General features: G+C 37.2%; 3 protein-coding genes across 8 annotated transcripts; 2 read left to right on the top strand and 1 right to left on the bottom strand.

The window, feature by feature from the left end:
• The first annotated feature begins 492 nt into the window (after positions 1–492).
• Positions 493–8447, top strand: LOC107188181 (jerky protein homolog-like). Of its 6 annotated transcripts, none has more exons than XM_015576430.1 (5): positions 493–544; positions 619–691; positions 757–836; positions 6098–6183; positions 6653–8447. In XM_015576430.1, the coding sequence occupies exon 5, from the start codon at positions 6808–6810 to the stop codon at positions 8311–8313; it is 1506 nt and encodes a 501-aa protein (XP_015431916.1). In that variant the 5' UTR covers positions 493–544; positions 619–691; positions 757–836; positions 6098–6183; positions 6653–6807; the 3' UTR covers positions 8314–8447. The 6 variants fall into 6 exon arrangements, with proteins under 6 accessions (XP_015431916.1, XP_015431915.1, XP_015431918.1 ...); XM_015576429.1 differs by having other exon boundaries at positions 6098–6264; XM_015576432.1 differs by lacking the exon at positions 757–836 and having other exon boundaries at positions 6098–6264.
• A 9954-nt stretch (positions 8448–18401) lies between these two features.
• LOC107188188 (ribonuclease H2 subunit B) lies at positions 18402–19965 on the top strand. Its single transcript, XM_015576441.1, has 5 exons — positions 18402–18643; positions 18821–19059; positions 19192–19477; positions 19576–19799; positions 19873–19965. The coding sequence occupies exons 1-5, from the start codon at positions 18556–18558 to the stop codon at positions 19963–19965; spliced, it is 930 nt and encodes a 309-aa protein (XP_015431927.1). The 5' UTR covers positions 18402–18555.
• A 1704-nt stretch (positions 19966–21669) lies between these two features.
• On the bottom strand, positions 21670–23245 carry LOC107188187 (bystin). Its single transcript, XM_015576440.1, has 3 exons — positions 23094–23245; positions 21974–22902; positions 21670–21898 (listed from the first exon to the last, which is right to left on the bottom strand). Exons 1-3 carry the CDS (start codon positions 23235–23237, stop codon positions 21670–21672), a joined length of 1302 nt encoding a protein of 433 aa, XP_015431926.1. The 5' UTR covers positions 23238–23245.
• Positions 23246–23706: the final 461 nt, after the last annotated feature.

The following is a 23706-nucleotide window of genomic DNA, read 5'->3' as shown; positions in this document are numbered from 1 at the left end:
GCTGAAATAAATATTCATATATGTAGATATATATATGTATATAATTATTGTAATTACATTGTATAATAATTAATACTGTCATTAAAACTAAATGTTGGGAATATAATAAAGAAACACACAATCATGAATTTATAGATTCCTTTATTATCATTTACTCTAATCTATAGATCATCTATTCTAAATATCAAATCATTCTTTTATAATTTCTTTGATTTTACTGATTTTTAAAAACACTTTAAAGTTCAATAACGGCCATGATCGTCGTTCCCCGATCACTACGATAAATCACCGTTAGCAATTTTGCACGCCATCTGTAGTGAATACCCAAGATCACAAAATCACAGTCGTGAATGAAGTTAAATCACGGCCATGATCGTGATTCGGCGATCACTGTGATAAATCACCGTTAGTGATTTTGGACGCCATCTCTACCATTCATGCATGTTCAGTTTCATTTCTATACACCCATCTTATATGTTCTGCTAATCGACTCGCACACACCTTCACAGTCCACTCGCACGGGCTCCATTCATCCATCTTCTGAGTATCAAAACATTATAATATCAACATTATAGTGCAAACCTCTGTGCTTGTATAATATGAGTTGTGTTTTTCCAGCCACGTGCCCTGCGTTGCTGTCGCTGCACCTACGATTCGTCTTAGCATTGACAGTTTTCCTAACCTACAAATTGTGAGTTTATAAATCATTCCGGCCTCTACATTTATTTTGCATTTAATCTTTCCCTTTATCTTTAGGTTTCGTTTTTATCTTCTTTTCTTCTTGTCCTGGCTTATTTTGGATTGTTATATTTCATCGCTTCTGTTCTTTTAATACCGTAAGTATTTAATTATTTATTTCTTTTCTTTCCTTTCTTCTCTAGCATCAATATAATCTAATCTTATGTTTTTCAGGTTCTTCTATTCTCTTGTTCTGTGCTTGCGGCCTTTTTATTATAGTTTTCTGTCCACAATTCTTTTCCTCTAGGCTCCCTTTCCTATCTGTTTTATGCTTGTCTTTTCCTTTCCTTAGTTATATATCTATTCTTCTTTCCATTTGTGATATATAGCTATCCTACTTTATTTTATTTAATTTCCATATCCTACTTGTTTGTGTGTTTAGTCTCCTTGGGACTGGATATATTATAAATATATTTTTGAGTCTAAGTCTACGTATAAATCTAATTATAAATATTATAGATATGAACTTAAGTATAATCCTAGCTATCGGTGCCAATATAAATATGGATATAAGTGCGTGCCCTCGACCAGTCCAATAAACAAGTGAGAAAGATAGATCAGTTAAATGTATAATTAATTAAATAGATTAGCCATTTATATAAGTAATTAAGTAAGTAAATACGTAAAGTGATTTAAATGCATAAATAAGTAAATAAATAGAATAAATTAAATAAATAAGATAAAATAAATAAGATATGACAGTTAAATAGTTATGTGTATAAATAAGTATTTCAAAACATAAGTAAGTAATAAATATAAGTATAAATGTACATCAATCTTTAATAGTTCTTCAACTTCTTATTGGGTTATCCCATTCTAAAATATAATGAAACTCTCACCTTGTTTCCTGCGCTTATAGATTCGGTCATTTTCTTTATTTCTGTTATTGTGTATTGCTTAGGTATATATGTGCTAAGCATAAAATGAATAAAATAAATAAATAAAATAAGATAAAGTACAATAACATAAATAAATAAATAAATAAAATAAAATATAAAATATAATAAAAATAGATTGATAAGTAAGTAAGTAAATAGTTTAGTAAAAAACACTGCTGAGTGTAATCAATAAAATTATAATAATAACATAACAGGTACTATGTGTTATAAATATAAAATAAATAAATAAATAAAATATATAAATAAAATAAATAATTGTATTTTGTATTGTATATTTTTTTTTTATTGTATACAGCTTTGTGCTTCTTACAATCTTTTCTGTTGTTTTGTGCTTTCCTTTTATAATTAGTTTATTACCGACATTTATTATGATCTATATAACTTATTACATACGGTTTCATACATGCGTAGATTTATTTTTAAGGTATTATCTGTATAATGGTAATATTTGTTAGGTTTAATCTGTGTTCTTAATTATATTACCTTTACTTTTGTTCTTCTTTGGTTTCTTCTGCTATCACCTCTTTTGTCTCCTTCTCTTGTTTCTTTTTTCCTTTATTCTTCCAGACAGAATGCCCTCAATTTCATGCTTTCTTTTATGTAATTTGCAAGTTCCCATATTTGCTTCTCTGTGGTTACTGTTAGTATTTCTGTTAGTTCCTTATTTTTCATTGCTACTGGTCTGATCTCTGTATATAGCGGGCATCTTCTTATTATATGTTCCTTGTCTTCTAGTTCATTTTTATTGCATGCTTGACAGTGTAAGATTGTTTCTATTTTATAGCTTAGACCGTTATCTATTTTTATCGTCCACCCTAGTTTACCTGCTAATCTCACTTGTGCTATTATCCGTTTGGTTGCAATCGCTAGGTTCAGATTTAGGTAAGTTGTTCTTTCTATTCCTTTTGTTTCTTTAATGAGCTTGTATGTTTCGCTGTATGTGGATAGTATTACTCTTTTCTTTTCTTCTTCAAATAATTTCTTCGATATTTCTTCTAACATTTTTTGTTGTACGTTCTGTAACCGTTATTTTATACCTTGTTCTAACCGACTAGCCGTGGGGTCGGTTACGAACCCCTGGGTCTGGTCACGTGACCTATCTAGATTGGTTCGTGCCTCCAGGCACTGGACAGCGGAGAGATCTGATTGGTACAAGAAGAAAGTTGGAGACGTTTTCGGGAATAACAAAACTTCACGTATATTCTGTTGGAATTTATGTGTACAATGAATTGTCGCTGTGCCCGCGATTGAGGTTAGAGTTCAATTTGAATTGAGAAATCCATACGTCGATTGACTTGACAGTTCGTTATGCTTTACCGCTCGTTCACAATACGCCGTTTCATGCCGATATTCTCTCGGAGGCGTGTTCTTGTCGATTGCTACGGTTAATCTGGTTGCAAAGTTACCGTACGCGTACGATTGAGGACCTGTCGCATCACCCACGCATATGGCCGAAGTTCGGAGAAAATGCGTGAGTAGAGACGAGCATAACGCCCCAGTCAATCTGCAACATCCAAGAGCTCACTCGTCGGCACTATATGTGGATTTCGAGTGTTCTCCGGTGCCGGGAGAGAGACTACGACGATGCGACGGAACGAATACTAGCCCGTGCGTATGTCAACGATTGAGGATTTGTCGCAGCACGCACGCATATGGCCGAGTTGTCGGAGAAAATGCGTGAGTGGAGACACGCAAAAAGCCCCAGTCAAACTGAAACACCCAAGATCTCACTCGTCGGCACGATGCGTGGATTTCGAGTGATCTTCGGCGTCGGGAGAGACTGTGACCATGCAGAATCCGATCGTGTATCGCGAGTCGAATACGACGCGGAGATAGTCAAATTCCTCAGTAACCAGTGAATGAAATTTCATGGTTCTGCGCTCACGATGACAAGGACACGTGAATCAACATGCATTCAACACACCTTGTCTACACACGGTTGTACAGTGCCGAAAAACAAGTATCGTTAGACCGAGACAAATACTTTAAGAATGAAATCGTACCTCTCTACTATTTTACGGCTATGTACAATACAACGTTCCAATGACTGCTGCGTGGTTCACGACTGATAACTTTAAATACCGATAAACTTCCCAAAATTCCGTGTTGTGGCAGTGCCAAAGCGCGGTTTGTGCACTTGACTCCTCGGTTTGAGGCGCGTACGTAACGAGGGCAAGAAAGGCGGTTTGACAATCTTACCAGGTCGGTTTGACCTCTCGCTTACGTATCGGGTTTCGCCGTACGGACCCCCTTTAGAATCGCGTGTTTATCAGTTCGCTTACCAGCGCAGAGTGCTGATCGATGCCGTCAGATCAGTCGTCTTATCAGTTCGACGGGCTTGCATCGACCTCCTTCGATCAGCACTTGGTGGGGATCCATGCGCACGCATTCTCATTAGATAGTGGGGCATTAGCTCCGCGTTCCTTCTTTCATGACGCGGTTCGCGAGCACCGTAGCTCCTTGCGGTGGTGGGGATCGCGGCTGCTGGACCGATATATTTTAATGTTTCTACGGGTTCGTTGCCGGAATATCTTGATATTAACCCAATTTGTTTTTTAACATAGTCGTACCTATGGATCTGTGATCTTTCCCGACGGCATTGACTAGTATTTGACCGTAATCCAGATTCAGCTAATTCATCGTCTGTCAATTCCCTGTTCGATCCTATATTAATGTCAGAACCTCCGCGACGAGGAAGCGGTGTATTCGGTCGATCAGTATTTCGTTATTCTATAATACCCATTCTTGACTCAAGTCGTGCTAATTGCGCGGTTAAACTTGACAATACTTCTAATACTTGATCGAATTCACCTTGTTTCGAAATACTCGGACGAGGTCCTCCCTCCGTATCGCTATTATCTGTACTAGATTCTTTTTTAGGAATTTTGCTCGAAAGAATCGACATAGTAAGTATAATGCATGTATGATCCGTAGTTGCATTAGCAGGCACCTTCGACCTCAAACTCGGAAACAAATCTTCCTTTAGAAGGGATCCCTGCACCTTCACGTGTCACTTGATGATCCTCTTCTATTCTTCACCCGAAGAAGTTTTTCTGAATTTATCTTCTTTCTTCTAGCACCTTTCGTCACTATCTTGTACAATTAGTACACAGTATCCCACCGCTGCCACCAGAATTTAACTCCGTCTGTTATGTAGTGGAATGCGCACCGCGAGGGAATATACGGAAATCCGACTGTTAACAAATTCGGAGAGAAGAGAATACCGATTTTGCTATATGTACAAACTTTATTAAGTAAAAAGATCGTGAAGAAGACAAACGTCGCGCACGCCTGTTCTCTGAGTACTGCAGCTCCCCATCTTTTGGGGTTCCTTTTGTAAAGTGTCCATGCTTCAAGTGACTAACCCCCGTGTTAGTCACTTAGGGTTGCACGTTGAACGGCTAATCAGATTGATAATTCGGTGGATGATTCCTCTGACCACTGAGTCATCAATCTCTACATAACAACGGTCATTGCCATGAATCGATTTGTGATTGGTAGGAAATGTAGCCGTTTGCTTGGTAGGTACAGTGGTAGAGGTAGTAGCATTGTTTCTGGGATTCTTGGAAGTCCGCGTTGATTGGTAATAAGGTAACGACCTTAAGACGGCGATTATTTTGTAGGTGATGTGAGGCTGTCTAGAATTTCCGTTTATGACGGTATGTCGACCGTATATACGGTCTAAGACGTAATGATCGCTACGACTGTGATCTACTTGCGTTGGTAATTGGTATGCTATATTTTTTATGCCAAACTATCGAAAAGCGTTAAATTTTGAGTAAAAAAGTACTGACTTTTATTAGCCGTAAACCTAATAATTAATTAATAATTTCAATTTGTTTCTTGAAAATAGTCTGTGCGTAGGATTCCACGCATACTATACACAGACGAGATATAAGAATAGACGTATCATCTTATGGGACTTGGTGTCCTACGAAAATCACACTAGTTCGAGCGCACCTCTCTATAAAAGTTTCTGATTTCAGGAACTACGTTCGACATCGTGATAGCGCACAGCACACACGCACACACCCGTAACTGCATATAGCAATACATACATACATTATTGCTTCGGTTTCGCTAGCAAGGAATGTAATACTGATATGGTAGGGGGCTTACTGACGCCCCTGAAACATGGATTAGAAAATTACATTGCATGTTAGGTCTATTCTTATATCTCGTCTGTGTTATAATATCGGATTTGTATGATATTTGTATAATTTCTGACTTTTTATTTTTAATACTTCTGCAATTCCAAAATGTCATTCTTATGTTTTGATTGTTAGAGTGCTGAATATGAGAAGCCATTTGTTACATTATGTGGTATCCTGATTAAGAAATGTTAAATTTTGTTTCTATAATTGCAGATTCAAAAAAAATTTTGAAAGATCCCTCTTTTACCACCTAATGGAATTTCTAAACCAAAATACTATACTAGGTAATCAAAAATTTTGTTTCAGAACTGGATATTCCACTATTGAACCAACTGGCCCGCGTTACACAACTTCTAGTTTATGAGGCGAATGTCAAGAAGAAATTTGCAGTGGTACTCTTGGACTTACCTAAAGCATTTGATACAGTTTGGCATGATGCTTTGCTTTATAAACTTTCTCTAATTGGGTTTCTGGTAATCTTCACTAAACTTTTAAAATCATACCTGTCGAATGGAAAAATTTTCATATTAATTAATGGAACCAACGCACCAAAATACGCAGTCTCTGTGGGAGTTTCGCGAGGATCCTTATTTAATATTTACATAAATGATTTATCTATTGGTATAAACTGCTCATTGGCACTTTATGCTAATGACGCAATCCTATTAACCTCTTTCTGGAACTATAAAATTTGGGTTGATAAATTACAGAAAAACTTGCATGAAATAATTAAATTCTTCAAACCACTGATACGTTAACACTTTGCTGACGTTAATCAAATTCCTTTTCCTCTTCTCCTGTTCAATTATGTTAGTTTGCTTTTAATTTGGTCCCATCTTAATCTCATGTTTCTTCTTTTAGTTTATGTAGGTAACACCATCCACACTTCAAGTTTTTCCTGGTAAATGGGACCAAAGCACATAGAAACAGGACTTCTTATTAAATGATTTCAGAAGGGGGAAAATGAATAGTTCACTTTTCTAAATGCGTTAAAACCATTTTGAGAAACGGCAAACATGTCGGCCCCATCTGTTAGCAAAAGAACTTCCGTCAGTGTAAAGGAGAAGCTGGAGATCATTGAAAAGTTAGGACAGGGTATTCCAGCAAGAGTACTTGCTGAGTCTCACAATTTACACGTGACTTCAGTCTGGAGAATGAAGAGGAAGAGAAAAGAGTTATATCGTGTTTTGGAGAGGGAAGGAGTTCAAGAGACAGAAGAAGTAAAGACACTGAAATACGATGAGTTGGAAACTCGGTTACAGAGTTGGTATGCGCAACGTACATTACTAGGTGGCCACATAAGCAACAGATTGCTCCGTGACAAGGCACTACAAATAAACCAGGAGATAGGAGGTGACTCCTCTTTTACAGCTAGCATTGGGTGGCTATCACGTTTTAAACAGCGGCGTCACATCCGACTAATTAATTTTCATAGGGAGAAATACGGTGCTGATAATAATGATGCCAAAACTTTTATTCGTCATTTACACAAAACTATACGTGATCTGGAAGTTAATCTCAATAATTTATATAATATGGATGAGACGGGACTACTATGGAAATACCTACCCTCAAAGATTGTGACTCTTGAACGTGAAAGAAGAGCCTATGAAGAAAAAATGAAGAAGGACAGAGTAACCGTGGGATTCTGTGCTAACGCTACTGGGACCCATAAGCTTCCTCTATTGTTTATTAATAAAGACGCGTCTCCAAGAGCGTTAAAGCATTGCAAGAATCGTCTACCAGTGGTGTTTAAAGCGCAACGAAATGCATGGCTGAATAAACAAATATTCGCAGATTGGTACCAAAACCACTTCAAACCTTCAGTGAATAAATACCAATTAGAAACTGGGACAAACGGTTCGGTTCTTCTAGTTGTGGACCATTGCAGATCTCATATATTACCCCCGGAGATAGTAAAAGATGGCAAGTTTTCTGTGCTCTTCCTGCCACCAAGTACAACATCTGTTATACAGCCTATGGAGCAAGGCATAATTGCAAATGTGAAAAGAAATTTCCGGCATAGATTGCTACAGCGGACTTTATATTTCCCTGACGGAGTCGATCACTTTTTCATCGACTATGATTTAAAAGATTGTATTAACTTTATCTACAACGCATGGATGAGCGTTACGCCGAAGAACATTAGAAATTCGTGGACTAAATTACTGCAGGATAATTCTGCATCCAGTACATCGACCGAGACGACTAATACAATAGAACAGATAGCTCGTACCCTCCATGGCATTATTGAGGCAATGCCGAGCAAGAATATTAATCTCGATGACATAGAAGATTGGCTCTTCACATGTGTGGAGATGGAAGAACGTATTGAAGCAATCGAGCGAGATGTGACAGAAGAAGAACGTCCCACGAAAGTAACGCAGACTACCCACAATATTTCTATTTTAGACGAAGAAGTGAAAAGAATGCTTGAACAAGTAATTTCGTGGTCAAAAAATGAATTAGAATCTGTACAAACAATAGCATTGAGCGTAAAAGATTATTATGATCACAAATAGTATATAATTACTGTATTATGTATTAACTTTGTAAAATCAGCTCTTCAAAGCTACCAGGCCACAGAGGGTTAAAGGCACCTGTGATAGACTTATACTGCGGACCGTTTTTCTTCTCAAAAATAAAGTGAGCTTTTTCAAAACTTTTGGAGGTGTTTATTCCATATTCATTATTCGGACAGTAAAAAAAATTTTAAGATTAAAAATGAATGCATTGGATGTTGTTATATTTATACATCTCTGTAGCGCCGCGCCGCTGAAGTGGTCAATTTGCGTACAACATAAAGGATTCAATTTTAACCTGAAACACAAAAGTCAAAATTTTCCTTAATTTACATAAAATTATATCGTCGATGAACTAAGAGAATCTGAAAAAAGTGGAAAAGTGAAACAGTGGTGGCTCTGTAAAGAAAAAATTACGATTTCGACATAAAAATATTGACTTATTTATGCAAATAAATTTGTATAATCTAATTTTTTTATAAATTTTCTTAGTTCGTCAACAATGGTTGAATATTACTTAACTAAAAAACCCTAAGAGAAGTTGATCGGACAAATAAATTTGTCTCTATTGTGTACGCAAACTTGAGAAACAAACTTGACCTACTGACACAGGTCTACAAGCTACAGGTGGATTTCCGAATTATAATTATTATTTTTTTAATTTAACGCAACCTATGACTTTTTCACGGCAATAAGTCTGCAAGTTCCGTACATTTTTCCTCTGGTTTCTTAAAGACAATTATTTGTAATCAGTATGACTGTAGCCTGTTACTGAACTACGGATTTTTATGTCAATAACGAACCACGATCACTGTTACATTACCTTTTCGTTAATACGTCATTTGAGAAGGAAATTTACAATTTAAAATAATTGTGTATTCGTCTTTTTACGTTACACATGATTTTCTTACATTTATGTTTCATTCATTCATCACTTTAAATGACAAACGAAGGATGATAAAAAGTTCGATTTGTTATGTTTTTCTTATTTGCTATTATACGCGGTTTCCTGGGATGCATGCCAACTTGCTTGTTCGGAGCGTCATAGTACAAGCGTAACATGTAGCCACCGCTAGCGCGGGAATTCGGCCGGTAAACTCGCGCTCTGATTGGTCCGGGGTTTTCGTTAATATCTCGTTAACAAAACCGCAGCTGACATTTTCGCTAAGGAAAAAGTGGTTTTAAATCACCCCAGCAACCCCTCATTTCCCAGAAGAGAGACACTTTTGAGACACCCTGTATACCAGATGAAAAGCATGATGAGTTGTACTATAAAGTATAAAGACCGCTCAGATGCTGACGCGCGCTGTGTGTATCGCAGTCCGTTTTACACTGACTAATCGTAAGCACTAATGCCAGAATCGTGAGATTTTTGCGCAAGCGCTTACCCTCTCCATGCCTCCCATGGGTATTTTACAGAAGCATATTCTAGCCTGTCCGTGAGCTCTGCCCCCACTACGTCCTACTCGGCGACTCACCAACACAAGCGTTTTCTACCTCTGCCCGTGTGCGCTCTGCTTCAGGTGTTTTCGGCAAAAGTCTACGTCACGCGTTTACGACGCGACGGCCGAGTGGTTCAAGCCAGGTCAAAATCCCGTATCCCAAGCAATCTAAACGCCGAGAGTCGAGAGCAGCATGAATTTTCTAACGCCCTCATGACGAGGACCCCGTCCATAACCCCGTTCGAATCCCGATGCGACGCTTTTACTTTTTATTTTTAATTATTGTGTAATTTTAGATTGTAATTTGCCAGTAAAATAAAAGGTTCAAAAATATTAATTTAAGAAGCATTTTACAAAAATGGGAGATGTATTTATTACTCTTTAATATTTAAATTTTATATTACACAAATACATATTCTCTTATATATACTATAGGCAAATTATTCTTACAATTAGATGTTGGTGATGTCGGTGAGGAACAATTCGTCACCAACTGTTCCCACCGGTCGAAGAGCGAAATTCGAAGCATACACAAGATTAGGTGCTCAAAACACTCGACTTGCATGCTGTATCTTAACGTCAGATAATATGAGATGCGGTAATTCGTTGCAGTCTGGTTTCATTTATTATAGGTGCGAGTGTAATAGCATAATAATTCCAAAAAGTCTATCTAGGTCACGTCTGGCTTCTGTACGCGTGCAATAGCATGAGAACTTTCCGTTGGAGCCGGATTTGGACTGAGATATGTACGAGTACAATACCATTATCAACGACATTTCCGTTGGATCCGTGGTCCAGAATCGGCCTAGTATAACTACTAATCTATTTCCATGAAAACATCTCTTTGATGATCTCGATGAACATTTGCACTCATCACTGTGCCTCTTTGGGTACATTTTAAGCACGTCTACACAAACCGAAAATCGGAGTTCGACTGACCCTTTGCAATTACCGCCTCGAAACAGGGTACTCTCTCCGAAAGTCCCTTTGTACGTAGAATATGTCCCTAGTTAGGATTTCCTACTCATAAAAATTGCCTCGTATCTATTTTGAAAAAAATCTGCCGAGCCAGACACCCTGTGTGAGGGTCGTAAGACGAAGCAGGACCGCGCGCTCGCTGCGCGTCCGTATAACGTGATGCGAACCTGTTCCGTGGGCTGTATCTACTATTTCAAATTTCGCTCTATAACCTAATGAGTATATTTTCGATGAGTATTACTATTGATTTATGCCAAAAAAACAATGGAAAATTTTTACTTTGTAAACCAAGTTTCCCCCTTAAAATGGCTACAAGTCGCGGGTTATGATGGTGTAGGTATTGCCCTACCGTCCCCTGTGTGGCGGGGGACAGAATACGCCCACGGTAATCCCTGCCTGTCGTAAGAGGCGACTAAAAGGGACTGTTGGGACCGCGGGACTGTGGCCCCCGCGGTTCGGTGGGGGGGGGAGCTCCGCTTCCCCCACCACAGAGAGGGCGCTCCGCCGTCCACTGGCGGAGCGGGCGCTGGGGAGGTACCGGTCGTGTTCGCAAGAGATCCCGGTGCCTCCCCGCACAGCGCCGAGCCCGGCCACCGTGAGGTTTTAGTGGGTATCCCTCCCGGACATCCAGTCCGGGGGGTGAGTCCCACACTACCCCCGCCCCCTCCCCGTCGGGGGTTGCGGGGGTGTGCGTAACGCATTTCCCCACAAAAAAAAAAAAAAAAAAAGGTATTGCCCTACCAGCAATGCGACAGTAGCGACAGTGGCGGGAGTTCCCCATTCGAGTTCCGACAGTCGTCTTGGACGATAGCGTGTGTTACGTAAACCGCTGTGATACGCACGTGTGTGCAGATATAAAATAAATACTATTTAGTTTACACCACGCTGATAGTTAAACTCGTCATTTCACCACCCTCGTCTCGGGCACGAAGGAAAAGCTTCAAATTAAGAACACGGCAGAAGTAGGACTGCCCTCGGGTCGAATGACCCCCAGTCCATCCTACAGCCATGTAACGTTGATGGACGCTCGGGATATTATGTCCCAGCTACTGTAGCACGGAGGATAATTAATGATGCCACGTGTATAGAATAAAGACTTTATTAGAGACGAGCACGTAAACGTGCTGCAGCGACAGTAGCAAGATGATTCTGCCGCACGCATGCGGCAACGCGATGCACACGCCTCTTTCTCCATGCGGGAGAACGAGACACTACAGAGGGAGAGAGACGGCAATATCCGCTCCCTTCAGCCATGTAGGGTTATTTAGTTCCACGGATTATTATGGAACTAGGATGCAGCCTACTCTGTACTGAACCACTGGGAGACTTTGTAATGAATTTCTACACCCGTTTATAACCTAACAACTTTATTCCATTCTCTATTGAGAACGCTAGCTCGAGACGTGTGTCTCGGTCGAGAGTTAGGCGGCGAGAGAGTCCTCTTACAATATAGCGGTTCTCTCTCCACGTTGCCCGAGGTTGGCCCTGCCAATCTCGTCGGAGCGAATTCCCTAGGCGCGTGCCTAGGGGAATGGCGCGGCAGCGCCAATCTCCCTACAGCCACTGCTGCTGTCCTGACATCTATTGGGTAATCGTCAATTGTCCCTTTACCATGGGCGTGTTACCACAGACGAGATATAAAAATAGACCTAACATGCAATGTAATTTTCTGTCCCATGCTTCGAGGGCGTCAGAAGCCCTGTTACCATTTTAGTGTCAATACCCGACGTTACCGATAAAGCATGAATTCTGAGTATTGTCACCGACTAGGTATAGAATAGACCTATCAGTCAATGCTTTTTTCTGTCCCACGTTCATAGGGCTACGTAGCCCTGTTACCATTTTAGTGTCAATACCCGACGTTACCGATAAAGCATGAATAGTGAGTATTATTAGCACAAATGAAGTGTTATATATTCCATTCATATTACGTGTATCTATATGATTTCACGAGAATAAAAGTATCCGATGCTTCAGTTTAAGGTTAGGGGATAAATATGACAGTCATGAAACATGAAACGGAAAAGTATATATTTTTTCACTTAACTACAAGACAATTTATTCTAAATGCATCGTTAATGGACATTTTACTAATGTCACTTTTTACATGTTCTTGTTTTATTTAAGAGAAGTTTTAGACAATGATATAAATGGAACTTTAAAACTTTTTTAAGTGTTACAGTGATATTTCGTTATATGTTCCATAATGTCAATAATATTGATTTCCTTGCAACATCCATAATTATTGTAAATGTCAATATAACGAAGTATCTTTTATGCGATGTTTGTGGTGTAATAAAAATCTGTGTTTCGATTACGTTTTTGATACGTATTACTCACTTATATGTAATAATATAGAATAAAAATATACTGTTAGTCCGATATTTGACAATATACATGCGTTTTAATAACAATGGAATAATAAAATAATCTACTCAAATGTACATAATAATACATATACATATTTATAAAAACAATATTAAACGCAATAACTTTTTTGTACGCGAGGAAAAACCAATAGGTCCGTCGGGACTGTAACCCAAAACTCCTTTCTATATAATACGTCTACTTTACAGCGAACGGACGGAACAGAATCCGTTCACGACCATGGTCCCTTCGATGATTTTCCGAAGTACCGAACACTCATGATCTGACAACATTGCGTACTTTAGACTCGACAACACTCTAGAAGTTAGACTAGTTGATCTCGAATGGGTTTAACGTAGTTCACAAATTCACCGTTCTCACAACGTAGAGGGCAGCAGGAAATCCCTGACTTTTTACACTATCGGTATTTCAGAACATGAGACACGAAGTCCCATAAGATGATAGGTCTATCCTATACCTAGTCGGTGGTGTTACGTCCCGCGTTGCGGTCGTTACCTTATTTATAATTTCTGGTCCTGGCTCTTTTAAGGTGGTAAAGCTCGCCCTGTTTAAACTTACCGGTGAAGTACGCAGTTTGGATAGGGAACGGGAGGGATAGGAAATCACTCTCGTTTATGATAATAACAAAGATATATTGTAACAATCCGATAAATAAAAGATACAAATAAGTCTTAACATACCAATAATGATGAGGATGAAGTCGCTTTTGGTTGGTTCGGTCGGAACTTCGGATCCTTGAAAGGGCGGAAGACTCGCTGGCGCTCGGAGCCGTAATACAGGGTTTAGGCACTGCGGGATACGTTGTCGTCGTCTCGGACATTGTACTCCGCGGTCCGGTGTCTTATAAAGCTCGTCTGTAGGCCGCGCGTCATCGCGAGGTCGCGTCGCACAAGGAAGAGATATCGTCGCGGAACCCGAAACTGAACAGCTGAGTGACCGTTATCGCTCAGCTCGCGGTCGAGTGTTTAGAGATTGGAGTGAAGAGCGAAAGAACAAGACGTAGAAGATTGACACACGAGCCGAATTTGTCACGGAGTGAACAAGAGCCGGAATACTAAGAGAAACGTCCTACTAAGAGAGCCGTGGTACTAAGAGAGCTTCCCCGGTTTTGAACAATCCTTTTATAAGTTCTTCCCTCCTTACTTTTGTTAGAAAACGTGCAAGATACGGGGTAGCAACAGGCTATGACTCATGATGGTCGCCGAAGCGGAGTTTTAGAATCGCTGACGTTTCTGTCAGCGTCTCGAAGAAGAGCGACCACGCCCGTTGCTTCCACGTGTCGCTGAATTAACGGTTTTCGCTCGTTCTTCGCGTTTGAAAGTAATATGATAAAAATGTGCAATGAAACGAGGTTCTGAGAATACAGGATATAACAGGCGTGATGTACCAGCCGCTGTTGGTTCTACCGGTTCTTCCTATGCGTTGTTTAGAGGTAGAATGACCTATCCTCCTACGCTGCAACGTTTAGTTATAAATCAGACCTTCACTGTTTGAACATAATATGGTTTTTGATTTCATTTCTTCCATGAATGAGAGGACCAGAATTCCAGGAACCGCACAGGAATCGGTGACCAGTTACCCGAGCTCTTTCCCCACCACTCGGCCGTGTAGTCGTGCGACGCTGCTACATATAGGGTGGGCTTGGACATGCGCACTTTAAGGTTACATTAATTATCTCCGTTATTTTTAGAGATATCAGAAAAATTTATTTACAGAAGTTGTTCAGTATGAAGAGGGCTATTACTTAACAGTAACAAGTTTTTCGTAGGTTGAGTATTTTCTAAAGTTTCAAAGCTAATTATGTTATTTTTATTAATGATATTGAAATATTATATTTTTCCAGGGAATACAATACTTTTATTACATAAATCGATTCTTCCAAACATTCTACGTAATTAAGTATTAATGTATTATGTGAAAAAGGTAATAATTCGTGACATATTTTTGTGGCAAATGTCTAGCTCGGTTAGCATCTTTTACCCATTACGTGTGATTCGCGAGACAAGAAGCAATCAAATTGCCGTCAATATTCATTCCACCAATATTCATTGCACCAATAAAAACATTATTAAAACAGTATTATATACACTGCGCCTTCCGTGTTGAGATATGCGAGTTAAACGCGACACCGTATGTGTTTCGGCCTGGGCGTGCTGGGCGACAGAGTAGGGTACGCGCACGTGTGTGAGAAATACGTGTGAGCAAGGGGCGTGGCTTCCGTGCAGATAACGGTGGCGCGGGAAACGAATGTCTACTGTATAGTAACTGCCTGACCAACGACATCGGTGCAAAAGCACTAGCAGTGGTCACCCAATTCACTTACGTTAAATTCTGTGCCACCATGAATAGAAATCATTTGTCGATCGCTCATTCGATAATGACGACTGCAGTAGGATGAGAGCGATTCACATTCCATGCAGCTGGATAGGAAGAAAACAACACGTCCACTACTGATAACGCTGATCAGTACACAAAATCCGTGCTTGTAACCTTCCAATCTATCTCTAGAATCTTCATGGTTTTACCCGACCACGTATTCCACTCTGTTGAAACTCCTGATATAACAAGTCTAGCAGCTGTCATATGCTACTATATGCAGATTTGGCAGCAGTATTGTCGCGAATCAAGCCAAGCGTGTAAAGGAAGGTGTGGAAACATCGACCTTAGGCCGCCATCAACCTTGACAGGGAGTCTAACTCCCGGACAATGAAGGTTAAACAGCGTGCACGGTGAGACCAAAAAAGGTCGATCCAGGGCCGCCAGGCTACGGGAAGCGTCACAAGACGGGCTAAGCGCGGAAACAAAAGGAATACATGGAATTTCCCATGATTCGATAAAAGGCTTGGTTACAATAGATCAACCGCTCTGGCTTTTCCGACGTTCCCCTCAGGTAATTGGCTGGGGGGTCGCATGGAGCGGTTGCCTGCGAGCCAAGTAATATCGTGACCCAACGCAGGTAGGTCACGGTCGTAGCGATCATTACGACTTGGACCGAAAATACGGTCGACATACCGTCATAAACGTGAATTCTAGACAGCCGCACATCACCGGCAAAACAATCGCTGTCTTAAGGCCGTTAAATTATTATAAATCGACGCAGACTTCCAAGAATCCCAGAAACAATGCTACTACCTCTACCACCGCACCTACCAACCAAACGTATGCGATTCCCACCAATCACAAATCAATTCATGGCAATGACCGTCTACGCGTACAGCGGCGAAGACAGTTCGCCTGCAGTGACAGAGGAGTGTGGTCGAGTGAATCTAGCTATCACTACCGTACTAGATCCTCATATCGTTGAGAAACGCATATATTACATTATCAAATGTGTGCTTGTAGTACAAGGTTCCCCAATAATCTTTCCACTTTAAAACTTGATCAACTCCTTTATGCACCACCTCTTACACCAACTCTTGTCGTTCACTTGTATTTCTAGGTGCCATGCTAGATCCTGCTATCAAACTATATACAGTAGACTCTAACTATATTGCCATTTTCGAGGCCGTAGGAGAGTAAAATAGCAATGAATTCAGAGTCCCCTCCATGCTAAGTTCTGTCGTCATGGCCTCGGCCTCAGCGCCTGCGCAAAAGCTGGATCCTGCTGGTGCGCCGGCGTACGCAACATGGTAGGAGAGCGAATTTATGTGCGAGAAAGTACGTGTGAAGGGGAAGTGCCTCATGTAGCAATGTGTTCAGGGGCAATATAGTTAGAGTCTACTGTACATCCCTTAACACAATCTAAAACAAGTGTATCTGACGTAATCAGTTTCCAGTTATTTAAAACGGTGCAACGTACGTTTATTTAAACTTCATCTTGTAGTAGGTATCCTTGATACTGAGCCCTGTTGTGAGTGGCTGCTTTGTTCTGAAGAGCAATCGTTTGGCCTGTCCTGATGGGTACCGGTATTCTTGATGTAAGCCTGACTGGTTGGGAAATGACCTTTTTCCCAGCAGGCTGTGAGGGTTTAAAGGTTGTCTGGATATTGAAGCTGATCCTTGAAATTTGTACGATGTCTGTTTCTTAATGCTGATCACTATTTTCTCCATTACTTTGGCCTCCTTGATTTTCTCCGCCAAGTTTTTCCCAAATAAAAACTCATCTGATTTTGTATCTTCGAGTACAGTTCTAGTCTCCCTATCCACACCTACCACGATGAATGCTTTCCTTGATTCGGTTTGGCTATACATGATTTCTGTGATAAGCTTACCAGCATCTTGTAATCTACTCATAAACTGCACTTTGTCAATGCTCTCTGTTTCCTCAATTACATAACGATGTTATTACCGACCCAACAGCTGCTAACGCAGAGCTTGCTAAGTGTGCTTACTGCACAAAAGGTTAATTTTTTAACAAATTACAAATTTTTTTCAAAAGTCCGCCTTTTGTTATATTTTTGAATATTTCATATTAAGTTGTTGGTCATGTATAGCTTATAAGTCTGCTTTAAATAAATTTTTTTTAAATTTCTTATAATTTTAATATCCAATAAAAAGTTCTGAAAGTTTCAAAATTATTCGTTTAATAATTTTCTTTTAATAAATTTCCAAAAATACCTTTACTTTTCGGATCATTATTCTTTTGTCACCACTTATAAAGAAAAAAAAATATGTGACGTTTTAATCTGAAATGACATTTTTAACTGTTAATTTGAATTGTAAACGGAGTTTCATACTAGAAGAAGTTTCTTAAAACAATTAATTTTGTACTCCTCATATAATAGTATCTATGAAACTATTGTTTTTCTGAAGTACATATAAATGAATAACAAATATAAAGTAACACAGAGACTTTTAATTTTTTCCCTTTCTATTCCCCGATACCGAATTAAACGTAAATGGGGTCTCATATTCGGTGTTGCTAATATTTGTCAAAATATTTTTATATTTTGTAAGTGGCAAATGCTTCATAATTCATTTGTAGTTCATAAAATACAGACGTAATAATAAAAAAAAGTTAATAACAAAGAAATAAATCCTTTTTTATGCATCTGTCTACGATTATGTACAATAAACAAATTCAAGTTTTTTATCGATAGAAGTTATAAGCATTGTAGTTCAAGCGTTTCTCGCTAGAGTATGATTTTGATAGACTTGTTTTTCAAAAGATGGCTCGTTAGCGCGGCAACGCCTCTTCTCGGCCCAATTCTCTGATCATCGACCATTCACTGATGTTCGACCACACATCGAGATTTCAAATGTTATACCACACAACGCTATCGGCATGTCACGGTTAATTTGTTTCTTTGGCGAAAAAGCTACACAGTGTGATATGTTGAGATTGACGTGTAATACAAAATTTCTGTTAACGAAAATGGCTGTTCGCTAATTTTGTTGTGTATATATACATATATATATATTAATATACGGTGAAAATTATACTAAACACGTAAATAACCTAACGTATTATCGATCGTGTAAAACGCGCGTAAACATGCCGCGTACCAAAGCATCACCTAAAAAGTGCGTTAAAACCACTAATTCATATCCAGGAACAAATACATGGGTTTTTTTGATGAAAGGTGTTTAAATTAACCAAATCATTTCTTATTTCAAATTGTATTATATTATTGTGCTTGATTTGTTAATCACATATTTACCGGTATTTTATAAACTTCTATAATACTTATCAGTATTTCTGCTTAATTTAGTACGTTTAACGCATTGTCTTTTCTACAGATTTATTTAAATTATTTTAGGTGATAGCTTGAGTAATACAGATGGAGGTATACCTGATGTGATTAAATTGAAACATCCAGCTACAAATCAACCCGCAATGTTTGTATTTAGTCCAGGCAACACAACAGTGCAAGAAGTTTTAACATTTGATGAAAATAAAAGATCGTGGTTTATAGATGATAATGTTAAGTCTGATGGGAAAATGCACTTATCTACCCCTATTGATCCAATATTTTTAGTGATACCATATTTACGAAAGGTAAATGTACAAATTTTCAATATATGTGTTATTCTGTTAACATAGTATGATTAATTAGTCTATTTCACAATATTGAAACAAAGTTGACTAAATAATCATAAATATTAATAAATCTAAATGTTACTTGCATAGTCTCAACATGTACAACCATTAGATCAGTGTCTATGGGATGAAGACTTTCCTGAGACGCCTCGTCTAGCTCAATGTCAGAACTTAAAGTTGACATTAATTGCTGATCGTAAAGGAGATGAATCATTGCAAGCCTATAAATTTAATGAAGAGAAAACATTAACTTGGCTGCAAAAGAAAGTCGAAAGAGTAGTTGCTGTATTAAAGCAAAAGGGTATCCATGTATCGCAAGGTGCTATTAGTGCTACATACGTCACAAGTATTAAACATGACAGTGCTTCAGATGGAGGTATGAAGTGATATACATATGTTTGAAACTAAATCACATATAATACATATCATAATTAATTGTATCCAATATACATAATATATTTATTTTTTATACAGAATATTTAAAGTATGCACATGGTATAGTATCGGAATATCTCTCAGAAGATTTGTCAAAGAAGTTAGCACAGCATTTACATGTAACGGATGAAACAGAAAGTAAGAAACGAAAGTTAAGTAGTCCTAATGATAGTACTGATGAAAAGAGGCCTAAGAAAGAAGTAGCTGAAAGTGAATCAATATTAAAACCGAAAGCTCCTCCTGATTTGCCTAAACCGGAAAAGGTTCGTCTTGTAGTCATGAAGTGTATCCACATTATGTACCTGTATACATTTCTATAATATTTCTTTTGTCTAGATTCAAAAATCTACTGTTGGTAAAAAGGAATTAGCCAGGCAAAAAGCAGCAGCTGGATCTAAAAGTATTACTAGTTTCTTCAAGAAGAAATAAAATTTAAACCATCATAAGAAGCAAAAGTATTACAAATTAAAAATTTTGAGTACTATAATGTATATATCATTTATAATACCGATCTTAACAATTGTTATTCAAAAATCGAATCAAACTACTTTGTAAAAGCTTAAACACATGTCTAATCGTTGTTTACACAATAGGGGAAACGATTCTTTTATATTTTATTAGTAGATATTTTTATATTACAATTTCTCTACGCTTAAAAGCAAAAGGCATTTATTTTAAATAATTATTGTATTTAAATTTTACTTAGATATAAAATATACTAAAATCTTAAAGATTTACAAATACTTAAACATATGTCAATTTACCAATTCGTTCCTTGATATTAAAATTGCAGTATTTATAGTGTTATAAGAGCTATTTATTTTGGAGGTGGTATAAGTCTAATGCAAAAATAAACTAATAACTAAAACTGTAGTATCGTCGATTTTTCTGAAGTTGAATGTATACCATTTCTAAAATAAGTGGTTCAATTTGTTTTCAATAAACTACTTTAAAAAGTGAAGGCTGTTACCTTTCTTTGTATTTAACATACATAACTATGTTAAGTATTGAAAAGAAAACTATACTGGACTGTTTCTAACAAAGATTATATGGTCATAATTTACTAGTCTGTGGAGCTTATGAATTTCTAGAATATTTGAGTATATAGAACACAATGAAATAAAAAAGTAAAAAATGTTTCATAAACCAGTAATACTGGGTTTCGTTTAGTAAAACCTTTATACAATAAATAAATTTTTGGTTACTTCTTGTTTTTGAAGACGTAAATGAATCCGTAGTCTAGTCACACACATCGAGGATTGCAATCTTGGCCTCAGTTAAAAAACAATAGTTAAATATTATTTCGAACGCGATTATAATTTTAGCTTCAACTATTGAGTATGTAAGAAACAACAATTAAGAATATGTAGACATTTAGAAAATTCAAGTGGGCTATCTTATAATTCTCTGCAATGCATATAATTGTAGGTTTTTGCACTGATATTAAACACAAATCTGTTTACAAAATTATTAATACATTTACTGTCTTTGCTCATCTGCGCAAATGTTAAAAACATTGATTCATAATTGGCAAACTTTTATTGCTTATATACATATATATGTATTAAATTAGTAGTTATGAGTGAAGACATCAATTTTATAAATTACTTTAATGTAATAATAAGAAATCATTTAACTTACTTTACATCTAGTCATAAAAGAAATTTTAGCACATGAAGGAAAAGGAAAATATTTGAATGAATACACATTCGGAACATATCTTTTTTTTTTAAATAAGTTCATGTCTTCATAATATCGGAAATAATTATTAAAATCAATCGCTCCAGTACATGATAAATCTATAATGTATTGAATTTAACTGTGTTAAGCAAAATATTTTCTTTCTGCTGAACACATCATTACTTAATATTTTATTTCAACCTTATGTTACACAAGAAATATTTTGATGACTATTGATCTTCAAGAAAAAACTTTACATATCTTTCTTTGTACAATTAATTTTTTATTCCATAATATTTGAATGAAATGAAATGATAGTTATCCATAAGTAAGTATATCTTGTGTATTCTAACATTTGTTATTTTCGTATGAATGTACCATATCAACAAATTTATAAAAATTTTCTCTTTATGTTTTAATTTACAAACTTTAAAATATAAAAACATTGAACTCTTAACAAACCATTGGTTCTGATTTAGGTTCTGTAACTTCTGAGTCCCTACATTTAGCATGTTGTAATTCTCTTCGTATTTCATTTGTAATTGTATGATGACATTGCTTTTTCAATAATTCGAGCAATGCATCTTTTTGTTCTGAGCTAATATCACTTTTATAACGTTGCACAAACGTTAATAATGCCTGATGCCATAAAACTGGTAAATCTCTAGGATCTCTTTCAAATCTGAAAGTATATATTATCTTTAGATTATAACAGTAATTAAAAGGACTATAATAAGTTGTAGTAATCTATTCTTACCTTAGAAAATGAAATACAACACCGTCTACGACTCTGTATGGAAGTGCATATTTTTTGTCTACAAATATTCTAAGGAAAATACTATTTGCACCTGTGTAATCCATTTCTGCAATTTTTAATATAGCTGCAGAAGAATGTAAGATTGGTATTGAATTCTTAGCAATAACAGATCCAATAATAACAGCTTCTCTTAATGTACAAGTTCCAGATTCTAATAGAGGAAGTAAAACTCCTTTCATAAAACCAGCAGGCTTAAATAACGCTTTCCGTAATGCTTGATATAAATGAAAATTTAATCTTTTGTATTCTGCCAAGTCATCTCTAATTCGAGGTAACAATACTAAATTATAAAACCTTTGTGCCATTTTTTCTTTAAGATTAGAAGCAAATATCCGAGTAGCTTGGTACATTGCAGCTGCTGACCATTTAGGTGGATTTGTAATGTATAATATTTGTTCCCAATTCCTTAAACTAGGAATAATTTTAAACGCTTTAGGTAATTTTCCACTGCGATATTTTGCTAAAACATCTCTAACGCCTTCGTACATTGCTTTTACTCGAGGATCCAGCTCTTGCATTTGCATAGAACCTGCATCTGAAAATTGAGTTTGAATTTCTGTTTTCTTTTCAGTCAACTTTTCTAATATTATGTCAGCCAATGTTTTCATAGGTACAGGATCTTTAGACATGAACATTTGTATAGCTCTTTCATCTTCTTGGTTAATTTCAATGTTTTCATAATATTGTGAATTATTGCAATCATCTTCGCTAGAATCTTCTTCTGTATCACTGAAGTTTGCTCCAAGTTTTACTATTGGCTTTCTCATACATTCTTCTGATGTTTGTTTTACTCCATTTTCTTCTTCAATTTCAATCTGTTGTTGTCTAGCTTGTGACAAAATTCTTTTTGTAAGAGACGAATCCACGAACTATAAACATTAATATAAAATACATGTTAATTTAAAAAATTTTACTAATAGAATTTAAATTGTAGTTAATAAGCTGATGTTAATTGTAATCAACAAATTGATGTTAACTGCAGTCAACAAGTTGAAGTAATGTATGTAATAATACCATACGTTACTAATTTTTTAATGCAAGTAAACTTTAAAAATATAACCTCTTCATCATTGTCCTTGCGAATTCTGATCTTATGTCTATTTTTTGATTTCACTATTTTCTCCTCTGCTATTTGGTCTTCCAAAGCCACTTTTGATTGTTTCGTTTCACCTTTGGAAACTCTTATTTTCTTCGCTTTTCCCATCTTATTACTTCAACAATTGAAAAATTACGAGAAACATGTGATCATATGTAGCCATATACATATGTCTATCCCTATGGCCTATGGTAATAACTGGTAATAATATCGACAAGGTATGTATAAGAGTAGACTTTTCATCTATGGGAGTTCATGGCCCACCTAAACTGTAATACCGACACCTCAAAAAAGTCTGTGATTTTAGTGACCTCTACGTTATGTGAACGGTGAATCTGCGGTGGGTCGTGACACTAAAATGGAAATCGGACAACGTCGCTCCAGAAAAGTGGGCTGAAAAAATACATTGGATGAAATGTCTATTCCTCTATCTCGTCTGTGGTGACACAGATGAAGATTTTTAAAATTTTAGTAAGTATTGTCACCGACTAGGTATAGGATAGACCTATCATCTTATGGGTATAAATACCGATAGTGTAAAAAGTCAGGGATTTTCTGCTGCCCTCTACGTTATGAG

The sequence above is a fragment of the Dufourea novaeangliae genome, unplaced genomic scaffold (genome assembly GCF_001272555.1).
Source record: "Dufourea novaeangliae isolate 0120121106 unplaced genomic scaffold, ASM127255v1 scaffold130, whole genome shotgun sequence".
Classification (NCBI taxonomy): domain Eukaryota; kingdom Metazoa; phylum Arthropoda; class Insecta; order Hymenoptera; family Halictidae; genus Dufourea; species Dufourea novaeangliae.
This window is presented reverse-complemented; position numbering and strand designations above follow the sequence as displayed.

Bases quoted from the DNA above. Each gene is read 5' to 3' on its own strand.
- LOC107188181 (XM_015576432.1), top strand. From the start codon at position 6,808: ATGTCGGCCCCATCTGTTAGCAAAAGAACTTCCGTCAGTGTAAAGGAG.
- LOC107188188 (XM_015576441.1), top strand. From the start codon at position 18,556: ATGCCGCGTACCAAAGCATCACCTAAAAAGTGCGTTAAAACCACTAAT. The intron at 19,478-19,575 runs GTATGAAGTGAT...TTTTTTATACAG, and splicing joins TGACAGTGCTTCAGATGGAG to AATATTTAAAGTATGCACAT. The intron at 19,800-19,872 runs GTTCGTCTTGTA...TCTTTTGTCTAG, and splicing joins ATTTGCCTAAACCGGAAAAG to ATTCAAAAATCTACTGTTGG.
- LOC107188187 (XM_015576440.1), bottom strand. From the start codon at position 23,237: ATGGGAAAAGCGAAGAAAATAAGAGTTTCCAAAGGTGAAACGAAACAA. The intron at 22,903-23,093 runs GTTATATTTTTA...TAATGTTTATAG, and splicing joins GCAAGGACAATGATGAAGAG to TTCGTGGATTCGTCTCTTAC. The intron at 21,899-21,973 runs GTAAGAATAGAT...ATATACTTTCAG, and splicing joins GTTGTATTTCATTTTCTAAG to ATTTGAAAGAGATCCTAGAG.